The 12,201-nt window shown below is 42.9% G+C and overlaps 1 protein-coding gene across 1 annotated transcript in view; it reads right to left on the reverse strand.

The window, feature by feature from the left end:
• The window catches only part of PTCHD1 (patched domain containing 1), a gene marked incomplete at its 5' end in the record, with an annotated part of 21,535 nt that extends 9,705 nt beyond the window's left edge, over positions 1-11,830 (reverse strand). The window contains one exon of the mRNA XM_009070336.1: positions 11,170-11,830. Coding sequence (XP_009068584.1) covers positions 11,170-11,830 — 661 coding nt within the window. The remainder of the gene's footprint in view (positions 1-11,169) is intronic.
• Positions 11,831-12,201: the final 371 nt, after the last annotated feature.

The raw sequence follows: 12,201 nt of genomic DNA on the forward strand, positions 1-12,201 counted from the left end.
AAGAAGAACACAAGCAAAGCAAGATGGGATGGGACGCACTAGTATAAACATAGGCTGTACATACTTCAATGCTTTATTTACTTCCTGTCACACAGACCCTACATGTCTGTATTGTAACTGAACTACAGGTATGACAACATACTTCAAAAATATGACAGTGCTGTTGTGTAGGCTCAGTATTTGCAATTATTGTTTTAAAGACTACTAAATTTTACACATGTATCACTAAGGTGTACTATGGTTGCAGACATTAACATCTGACTTGGGATCTTCCCAAAAAAGAAACATACTGAAATTAGGTATGCCAGTCTGTTAGGTATCCAGGTGTGATACCAGCAGATGAATCTCTGGTTTTGCTTTATATCTGAGTATTAGCCATTCACCCTCAAGGGTCAGGCTGATCTCTCCAATCCTGTTTAAACAGCACTGGCCACCCCAGTCAGAAAGCCCCAGGCATGCCCATGTATTCCTCAACTTACTATCAGGATCTTGGTGCATTCACACCAGATAAAAATCTGCCTCAGTCTCTGGAGTGAGTTATGTTTTGTGCTGTATCTGCTTGGCAACAAAATAATAGAAACCAAAATGTTTAATAATATGCTCTCAGTATCTGCTGTGTTTCACAGCTGTGGGTGTCTGTGCCCACAGACGTGCACTGCTGAAGAGAAAGTGTCCCCATGCAACACACTATTGGTTGGTGCACACAGAGAAGAAATCTTCAACTGGTGCTCAGTGCTTCACACTGTGAGACCGCAATGATATTTTCAGTCGTAGATCCTGCAGGAAGACTCTCTGGACCACTAAGTCTGTGCTCAAATTGCTTAATACACAGCCAGGAAAATGGGGTGCATCTGGAAATCCAGCACATTTAGGTCCTATGCAGCACTCCCAAGCACAGCTATAGGGGGCTATGTTCCTCATAAAACTCTTACGGATCTGCTGCACCTGAGTCATTCTTATGCCAGTCTCCTGGCAATGAATGTCTGCCACAATATCCTACATCTTCTACATCTCTAAACTGAACTTTTGGAAAATGCAGCCCAGGATCAACTCTCTGTTCCGTGAAACAGTCTACTTTGGTCAGGCATAATCCTTCCTGAACTATACTAGTAAGTACACGTTTGCACAAAGAAGGCACTGACAAAAAGAAATCACCCTCATGGTCTCACCCTAAATGGGGAACATGATATATCCCAAACTATAACCTCCCCAGCACTACTTTTTATCGTGGTAAACAAGCAATAATGAGCCAACGTTTTAGAAAATGGTACAAGTCATAAGCTAATTTTAAAAGCATGATCTACATATTACTATTGAAATGAAAATCATTCTACATCTAAATCCCTAGCTTTCAAGAAATACATACACATACACAAGACATGTGGACATTCCTGTAATTTTTCTACCTATAGAAAGGAAAATAAACAAAGAGAATGAGAAGTATTTTAATTAAGTTGAATTAAACAATGCCTTAGTATTCATAGTACTAGGCTTTAGTGGTAACACGGTTCACCACTTTTTACTTTTGGAGCATCTGTATTTTAAGGCTATTCATTATAAACTAAATCTCACTACTTAATATTGCATTTTCAAATTATTTTTTTAAAGCATACCAAATTCTGTTTACATTAACAGCCTCTTATTACAATATGTGTAACTCAGCACTTAGGCAGTTAATTCTGAATAGTCCTATTGATTTCAATAGGATAAAAATTACTGATTTAGGATTTGGGAAAATTCTCAGATTATTTCTTGTATCACCCTTTTTCACTATTGAACCAATGTAATATTTGAGATTTTCCTGCTACACTGATAGCAAGTATGTCAGATAAACATATCTAAAGCAAGAATACAGTTGAGAGAAGACCTGAGTGGCTCTTGTATTTTGAGAAAGATAAGCAAACTAAGTTATAGTTCAAAATCTACTTCCATATATAAAGTGAATATTTAATTCCACTTAAGAATCAGTAGAGGCTTGTTTTGGCATTTAAATAGCAGGCTGTCAGCTCAGTTTAAACGTGTGACTTGCTTTCCTCTGTTTTCATAAAAGACCTGGCAAAAGTTAAAAGTCGTATTTCGTTCGGTGCAACAGAAGGAGCTGAGCATTAGTAAAATTTGGTTTTAGCTGCTGGAATATTTATGTCTGCATGGTGCATTCATCTACTGACTACCTAGGCCTTGTGCAGATCTGAACTGAAAGCATTTGAGCCAAACCTGTGCCGTAAGTGCAAGCCTGTGCTTCTGGAGCAAACAGCAGGGGAGCATCTGGCTCTGGCTGGCCTTCAAAGGGTTTCCCTGCCCCAAAATTCCCTGCTCCTCTCAGGAAAGCCTCTTCATCCTCTTTAACTCAGTGACATCAGAAAATCCCCCAGGAAGCACAGTACCCTGCCTAAGCTGTTACTTGAAGAGACAGGGAGAAAGGCTTAGTCTTGCCACATGAAGGATGACAAGAGGACATCAGGGATCTGCAGATGCTCGTCACTGCTGCTGGCATCGGGTGCAGACCCTGGGGTGTGTGTGGGGAGCTAGGTCCACCCTCTGCACCAGGGGAGCTGTAGAGGATCGCAGAGTCTGATGCCAGGACAGTAAAGGAATGACAGATGTGGCTGGCAAGATGAACTTTCCCCATGATGCATGTACCTCAAGCCTAGCTAGCCAAGGAGGTAGTTAGATGTGGAGTTAGTATGCTAAGTACCACTTGGCTTGTCTTACATATGACATGCTATGACTCTTATCAGCAGACAAAATTGCAAACTGATTTTCTTCATAAAGCGAGTTGTTGACAGATTTTATGCATGCTGGATAAAAAAAAGTACTTAAAAGTAAAAGCCTCCAGCAATCACCTGTGAAAGGTTAGTGTTTACCACGCTACAGAACAGCCAAGTGACATACAGCAAGTGACAGCTCCTGAAGACAGAATACCAGAGTGAGTATATCTGGGGCAAAATCATGTTTTAAATCTGCTTTAAATTTCTAAGCCCACAAGCTAAAATATCATTTGCTTCTAGGAGTGTTGTCCTAGTGGAATATGGGCCAGTGGAGTACAGATTTGTTTACCACACTGTGAGTTCCCCTTTTCTGCTGAGAAAGCTGCAACCAAAACATCTCAGGCATACCCTTACATTCTCCTGTTTAAGAAGTGTTTGTCACTACTCATAATATATAGATCAGCCATATGTGAAACACAATGTTCAGAAAGTTGCAAAAATTCAGACAAAGCACATTCGATCTACTATTTTTACTGATTAAAAAAAAAGAAAAAAAATTACAAGTTTGAAACTCAACCTGAGCTTTCCACAAAGCATCCAGACTTACTCCAATTTAATCCACCTCTGGATTAAATCATTCTCTGCCAGAGATTTCATGACGTCAAAATGCCTGGACCCCTCTCTGCCACACATGCCTCTAGGCTACTGCCTATGTGGGGGGTGTAATTTATTTGAAGCCCTAAACATGCACATCTCTCTCAGAGACAGACTTAAAATGAAAAGTCACATCAGTTCCTGCTGTTCCCCAAGACTTCACTGAACACCCAGGTCCAGTATACAATGTACACAAACATACACACACACACACATATATATACTTCCTGCATGTATATATATTGAAAGGATTCTTTAACTTCTGAACTTCCATTATATTCTCATATATGTGGAAGTTGCTCTTGAGGGACTTCACCACCGGAAGAAAATTAGCATGTTAGTGCCAAACTCTCAGTAACTGTGACTGTTTGGGACATCTCTGACAAAGCCTTCCTTTAAACCATGGCATGCACTGACTTACCTGCAATTAAAAGAATGCAGGCAAGTAAACGTGTAACAGCTTTCTATTACTCTTAATAAATGAGCATAAATGAATGCTCATCAAACACGCTGCATTGCCTGTAACACCCTTTTCATATGAAACAAGTGCATATTGGAGCACCACCAATCATGAGGAAATGGCTGATCTCAGTGAAAGACTGTACAGCACTCGGTTTCAATATTAAGATGTTTCTGGACTGACTTCCTATAGATAGAGCACCTCTTTTCCCACAAGCATTGCAAATTGTCTGAGTCATCAGCACTCTTCTGAAGCCAAGAAGCATGTACGTGTGCAAGGATTTCACTGGGCTTTGTAGTGGTGAGAGGGGAACATGGACCATGGGTGTGCAGCTGCAAGCTCCACTTGCTGTTTGGCACTGCTCAGGAAAGGGCTGGTACAAGTGTCGAAAATACTCTGCCACCATTTGTATTTCAAGCCTATTTCCTTCCCATCATTAGTAGCTTTGTGGTGTTTGGGTTCCTCAAGGGGCTCAGGACATCACTCTTCAGGAGAACTGGAGAGAGAGACCAGCAGGTAGAGGAGGCGATCAATCACCTCACCTTTGGGTGAAAGACACTGTCACTGGTGAGAGGACTCACTGGTACATTGAGTGAGGAAGGGTGGCCTGGGGGCCTACTTCTGCTTTTCCCTGAGAGGAACAGGAATGCTGGGTGATGCTTGACAGACTGCAGAAGGTGCATGGCTGCCTAGAGACATCAGGAAGACAATGAGGGACTGAGAAAAAGGAGAGGAAAAAGGCATGACAAGGAAAGTGATATGCCTGGGATTTTGCTTGGGGTAGATAAAACCAGATAATGTTATTCATTCCGTAGAAAAGGAATGAAAGGAACAAACCACAAAATGTTTTGGGACTGTAACTGAGCTGCACAGGGTTGAACTGGGAAAGCTGAGCAGATGGAGTGACAAAAATACGAGTGTACTTCCAGGGCACTCTTGGAGTGCTTTGGCAGCGTGAAAAAAGGAAAGGATGAATGGTGGAAATCACTGGGAAATCTGAAGCAGCTGAGATACAACTGCAGGGAATAGTGGGGAACCTATTTGAGAGCCAAGGAAGTTATTGAAGAATATAGGGAAAATGGTAGGAACAATGGGCCCAGCTGTGGCTGAGGAGAGGGAAGGATAGAAGAGAAATTGAAAGGAAACTGAGCCAAAATGGCAGAGGGGGACACATTGACAGGAGTCGGGAAAACAGGAGAAAAGCAAGTTTAGGGAGACCAAAAGATGCTAAGAGTTGTGTAGGCATCAGGAAGATGTCGTGACCTGGAGCAAGAAGATGGGTGAGACCTGCTGGAGGAGGCTGCCAGAGATAGTAAAAGAGATGGAGATGGAAGAAAGCGACATGGGAGTAGCAAGCTGAGGCAGCCAGCTGAGAGAGGATGTGCTTCTTCCCAGCACGAAAAGACAGCAGCAGAGAGGCAGTTGGGCAGGGAGAATGAGAAAACTTAGCTCAGGGAATAAAAAATCAGAGAGACTCAGTAAGCTTCACATTTTTATTAACTGACAGCAGGAAAATTGGTGGAAAAGTACTATACAAAGTCAAACACTTGAAAGTGTGTGTTACCTTTGTGTGTGGACTGAAGGGCACCAGGGAGACCAGTGGAGGGGCTGGTTCTCTCTCTTTGAAACTCTTTATATAACCAATGTTGACTCTTCAGTTTTATTCAATATAGCAAAGATTTGGATCCTTGATAGGGAGGATAATGAATGCTTTTTGGGTGTATAAATTTGGCATATGTTGCAATTCTCTACCAGCATGTTGTTCGGGAAAACTGAAGAAGAAGCTGGGCTGGGCACCTTACTGGCACTGAGGTGCAGCTCCAGTGAGCTGCATGTGCTGGCCTGAGCACCCTCAACCTCTCAGGGCTTTTGCACTGGTTGTTAGCTCCCCTGCTTGGTTTAGCTGCCTGTTGTCTTCATGGTTTCTACACTTCAGCAATACTCTCACTTGCTCTCCTGTGCTTTTCACTTCTATCATCAAACACACTGAGCTCCCTTCTTCTGTTTCCTAACTTTTTCCTTCCAACTTTCTTTCCCAGCTGCTTCTGACCTCAGATCCCATCTTTGCTGCTCCAACCTTCTGCATCCGTAAAGCCCCTGTACAGGCATCTCAGCTCACTCCTCCACCAGCATGGCTCTCCTCCAGACAAGTCACATGAAAGGTGTGCAAACAACAAATTTGTATTTCTGAGAAGCAGTCAGAACTTCTCTGAATCTGTGAGGTGCTACTATGAACCCTGGTACTGCAGGATACCTCCCAAAGTGTTCTGCACCCCACCTGTCAGACGCAGCCATGTAACCATCTCCCTCTCCCCCTGACTTCCTTGCACTTGCAACTGGACCTCAGGAGGACCCTGCCCGAGTCCTGCCTGACACTTCCACCTGCTCCTTCCCAGTCATGTCTCCCTGGACCTGCTCTGTTGACTGCTTTTCCTTTCTCTCTTTCCAGAAAGGGCACGCTGCCATGGTGGGATGTGATGGGAGGATGGAGTGAGGTGGTAAGAAGAGGTTCTTCACTTGTCCCTGTTCTGCTGAGTTTCACACACGGCTGGCTATCATTTCCTTTTACAGCATTCTACAAGCTCAAGCCACTCTCATAGCTCCTACCTGGTTTTTCCCTGCCAGCATCGAAGGCTAAATATAAGCTCGCAGAGCTGGCCCTGCATCCCTGCCCATATCTGGCAGTGCCTGGCATTCCACCGCGATTTCACAGAGCTGATGCTTTTCACGAACTTGGCAGCTGAGAGAGCCACTTCTCCCCGAATAAACTGTATTAGTTTCTGAAGGAATAGGAAACACACTGCTAGTTTTCTCTTCAGTGCAAATGGCAATGCCACAATTTTCTTTTGAGTGCCTAGGTTCCACTCCACCTCTCGGAAGAAAAACGTCATGCCAAAAACTTGTTCAGATAGTGCTGCTTGTTGTTCAGTGGTTTGTTTGGTAACACTGTGGGTTTTTTTGAGAAAGCTGGTATTTTTCAAGAATTGGCAGTTATTAAACAGCATTTAATGTGTAAGGGAAACTTATGATGAATATGTTTGCATCTGTGCCAGACCAAACATCTGTAGTTTTTAATGCAGCATGCAATAGGAAATAATAATTTTAATTCTGTTTTTCAGCTGACATTATAAATCAGCTATTTTAAATTCAGTCAAGTTGGAGAACTTACTTTTTTGGTTCTTAGGATCAAAAATGAATAGCCCTAGGTTCAACAAAGTATTCCATGTGAACTAGACATGCCCTTAAATTACTTGTTTGCACACTGATAAATGTGGATGGTAGTTTTAAAAAGCCACAGAGGCATACACTAATTCAAAATACATCCAGGCAAATGGTGGGAGTCTGCCAATTTTCCCAGGTTTTAGGATTCACTTTCACATTAGAAGTACCTGTATAAACCCAGGGCCGAGGAAGAACAGTTCACAGTTTGATCTGACAAAATATCTGCAGAGAAAAGAGCAGCTGCAGCCAGCCTGTCCTCCTCTGCTACCTCACTCCCAGCACAGCCCCTTGATGGGGGCTCAGGCCAGCTTCAGGCACGGCCTCTCATCTGGTTCTCACAGCTGGATCTCCAGTCACCAAAGGGGATCTTTACTCTTTTGGTACCTGCTGGGGAAGAAGGTCTCTGGCAATATCTTTCCTGGCTTCAATTTTTGCCATTCAGTTAGAAGTCAGTGAAAGTGAAAAAGAAACCAGCCACAAAATAAAAATCGTCACAGTAGTGACAAACTCAGACAATATACAGTCATTTTTTATGAGCTGTGTTACAGGAACCTGCCTTAATTAAAGAGTAAAATAAATCAGAATAAACTACCATAAACGTAGTAGCTTAAAAATCAAAGCATGAAGTGTTTAAACTGGTATGTCATATTTAACAGGTGAGTAGGCAAAAGATATTCCTGCTTACACAGTCTGAGGGTAAAACTACAATTTGCTAAACCATGATAATTTAATAACTTTAAATTGTCCTGTTGATGCAAAATCTAAGGATTCAACATCTATAGAGGCTGTCACCCTTCACTATAGCTTGTTTGCTCTTGGAAATGGCTGATGCAGAAGGGATATCACAGAAAACAGGATGACCGAAATAAGTATTATGAAGCACCTTAATTGGACTATTTTGCAGACATACAGCCTGTATAGTTAGAATGGGCTTATGACTGGACAAACCATTCCGAAAGTAATTCTTGAAGATATAAAGAAGTTGATAATTGCAAAACATTGCTGACCAACTTCAGTTACTGCATCTTGCTTGGAAGGGCAGTGATGGTCTCAAGGCAAACTTGGTGAGGAGGAGAAATGGTGTGAGATAAGCTATAATTCAGCAAGGACAAGGGCAAACTTCTACATGTTGTTTGGAACAACTGACTGTGCAAACAGGATAGAAAATGGCATGAGGAATCCGTGAATTACCATGTGCCACCAACCAAATGCCAACCATTTCATACTGCTGAGAAAAAATGAATGTCATATGGCAATGTATGAACAGGAGTGCCATATGCAAGATGTGTGAAATCATCCTCCTACTCTACTTGCTGCTGAAAGCCTCAGCCTGAATCCTGTGCCTGGATTTAGGCACCATACTCCACTGAAGATGTGGAACAGTCAAAAGCAAGAGGATTGCAGGAAGTCTGGTAAGCATAGTCTGAGAAAACCTGGGATGAAAGGGAAGAGGGCTAAGCAAGTAAGAGTGGTCTCAAATACACGAAGAAAAAGAAAAATTATTTTCCAGATGCAGTGGATAAATAAGGAGGACAGCTGAGTTGCAAAAGGGGAATTCAGGTTAGACATGATGCAAATGCTGTAGTGAGAGAGAAAGTGGTCCAAGGAGGAGACAAAAGTGCATGTTGAAAAGTATCTGTTATGCAAGATGTAATCTTGTCCTGTGTCGGAGGGCAGATTATGTCTGGAGAGTGTCCCCCTGCCTCTGCAACATTGATGAAAAGTTAAAAATCCTCAGCTGCTATAAACTGCAGAAACTTCATTAATGATGTATACCAGTAAAGGGGCCTCGCCTGAAATGTGTCCAGTGTAATCATTTTTTCTATCTAATTTTTGCTTTTAGCCATGAGATTATGAGTAATAGATACAGGGCTACGCCATTAGCCAGATATCCTTTAGCTTTCTAAAGGTCAGTTAATCTATGATCTAATCTGATGGTCACTGAAATTAAGTGGAAACAGTTCAGCCAGCTGTAATGGAGGGTGGTTAGTGTTTCCAGCCTTCAGTTACCTTGAGTTAACCCATCCTTTATAAGCAAAAAAATATATAGGTATGAAACACGTTCTGAAACACATGCTGAGTCTTTCTGTTGTATTGCAGGAAAAAAAAGGCATCCCTGCCTTACTAGCTATCTGCCAGTTTAAAACAGTTGTCATTAAAAAGTCCAAAATGTCTTCAGTGCCTTCTCTTTACCTGTTGATATTCAGGTCCCTTGGGAGATTTTATGTAGCTGGGGAAGCAGGCAAGATTCACAAGAACTCGGCTGCTCTATCTGGACTTGTTCACAGTGAGAGCTGAGCTGCCCTTTAAGAGTGGAATACTTCAACCAAGTAAGATCAAAAAAAAAAGAAAAAAAAAAGGAAAGAAAAGCAGAGTTGGCTATATAGCTCAGCACTTAAAGGAGCACTAAAATAGAAATGTGAAACATTTCACAGTTATCTCTAATTCTTCAAGGATTTCAAGTCTCAGTATTGTCACTATTAGTAAATTAAAGATCTAAAAGGTTGTCCCAGTGAGTAGATGCTTTGATCCCTGAACAACACTAATAGTTTATATTTTTGAAGTCACTTTTCCCATGTACTTTTATTTCACATGGCTGGACTTTAGACTGCTTTTCTGCTATTCTTGCAACACATCTGGAAACCCTCTCCTACATAGTATTACATGTAATATACACTACTCAGTTTGAGGAACTGAATTTGATTATACATGCGCAGGCATAAGAACCCACCAAGAAAACCAAAGACTTGTGTCAGAAAGCTACCCTTCTTTTGATTCTGACTTTCTCACGCTGTGTTTCCTCTGGATTATGATACAGTCTAATTTTCATAGATGCCATCTGAAAATGAAAGCCGATGTCATCTAGCTGAATTCTCCCTGTCACTGAATATATTCTGTATGTTAACTGGTAGTGTGATGCACTGAAGCATAGTCTTTAATTAAAGTGCAACAATACCACAGTGTAACAGTACTACAGCACAGGCATGGCATAGGAACCTGGTGCTGGATATAAAAATAGCTGTGCTTGAAAAGTGTCATATCACTACACGATGTGACTAAGTCAGTGAAGACACTCTTACACTTGAAATCTGAAGTATTACTGAGCACTGATTTTCAGCTGAGGAAGCTGTGATCAAATCAATGCATGTATTATACTCCACAAATGAATAATGGCATGAACAAGGACATATCAAACACCTACAGTGCACCAAGCTTTTCACACTGGTTATGAACCAAATACAAACAAAGAGGCTGTGAACTCTCCAGAGCTCTCGTTTTGTCTCCCATGAACTCCCCCTGCCTGTTTGGGTACACTCCCCACAAACGTCCTTGTGCCAACAGGAGAGGACACTGACTCTGGGACTTTCTGAGGAAAACCAAACTAAACCAAACCACTCTGTTCCCCACAGTGAGTGAAGGTGGTACAAGAACTGCAGTGATGAAGATGTCTCTGCTGGCACTAGAGCCAGGGAGCAGCCAGTGCCACTTCCCTCCATAACCCTCTGCTGTGGGATGTGCTTTTCCTGACCAGACAGGTCCGTCCTTGACCAGGGGTGTCAAAGCTCTCTCCCTCAGAGAAACCTTCCTTACGCTCACTCAGCTAACACAGGGACTTCAGGAGAAATGCAACCCAGAACCAACCACCACCCTTATCCCACAGACAGGTGCCTGCCAAGCCAGGACAGCACTGCTCTTCTCCCCAAAGGGGCCAGCACTCTCTAATGCCCACCGTGGGCAGCCCCTTTGATTTGCCAGCACAGCTGAAGCTGTCAGTGTTGCACGGGGACCACTGCAAAGGTCTCCCTTCAAAACCAGACTCAAACATCCACAGAGAAGCAGCAACTGGGCTCCCCCACTGCACAAGGCAAGGCATTTGCACATCCTTGTCCTTGCTACTGCACAGGCTTCACATCCTATGGCAGGGCGCTATGCCATACTGGAGCCCCAGGCATGATTTTAACATCCCAGCACAGTAGAAAAGGTTCAGGAAAAGAGGCAGTGTGGATGGCAGCGCTGCAGGGGTGAGGCACCGGGAACCATGCAGTGATGCTTCTCTGCTTGCTTGGAAATGCATCAGGGAGGCACAAACACACAACAGAGAGAGAGGAGATAGGAAATAGTTACCTAACATGACGAAGGGGATTCCCAGGAAGGTGGAATTGTATTTCCCACCAGTGAGATTGATGATCCCAGCTGCAGTCAGGGTGGCAAGGGTCACGGTCAGCAATCCTAGCAAGCCAAGCCAGGGTTTGCTGCGGACACAATCCTGCATGGAGCAGCAGAGAATGGCCAGGGTGACCACAAGGACCAAGCTCGTGATCAGGTAGCGTTCTGACACCCTGCTTGTCTTCTGGAAATCCTCCTTCAGCGAAGAAGAAGTGAAAGGATACATTTTGACTTTCCTGTTGGATTTCTGGAAAAGTTCAACAGTGTCACAAAAAATGGATTCCCACTTCTCTGCCACCATGTCATTCAAGGAGTTGATTGCCTGCAAGTAGTAGGTGAGCTGAATGGCTTCCGCAGACTTCACCCGGTCCTTGCTGTGCACAGTAACCCCACCGAGCTGATGCCCATTATACACTTCCCTGCCATCCTTTAAGTGAGTAATCGGATAAGTGATTGCAAAATTAGTTCGATTAGAAGAACGAGCAGCCTTTAATTCCTCCAGTACATGCACTATGTCATCCACTATGCATGTCTTGTCATTGTTCAGGATACATATATGGGCAAATGTGTAATTGAAACCAGGTCTTTGAACTTGGATCCTGGTCACTGCAGAGTGCAACTACAAGGGAAAGATAAATCACACACGTTATTCATCAGTTCATCTTGCACAGTAGCAGCCAGAACAACAGCAGCTCCTCACTGCTGTCCCCTTCCTATTTGATCTAAGCAACAACAACAGAAGTTCTGGTGACTGAGGTATTAATAACACACTCATTGCAAAGAAAAGGAAACATGCATCAAAACAGAGGTATTATTCCCCTATGTTTTTGCTGGTAATTCTGGTGTATTGTGACTTGCATCACTGTCATGCACATCTGCTGTTTGTCCTCTTTAAATAAGAAAACTTAGAAGGTCCAGACCTCCACTTTCAAGCAATCTGGGCCAACATAAAAGGGAAAGCTACAGCCCAACCATGTCCAGAGACACTGT

The sequence above is a fragment of the Acanthisitta chloris genome, unplaced genomic scaffold, assembly GCF_000695815.1.
Source record: "Acanthisitta chloris isolate BGI_N310 unplaced genomic scaffold, ASM69581v1 scaffold41322, whole genome shotgun sequence".
Classification (NCBI taxonomy): Eukaryota; Metazoa; Chordata; class Aves; order Passeriformes; family Acanthisittidae; genus Acanthisitta; species Acanthisitta chloris.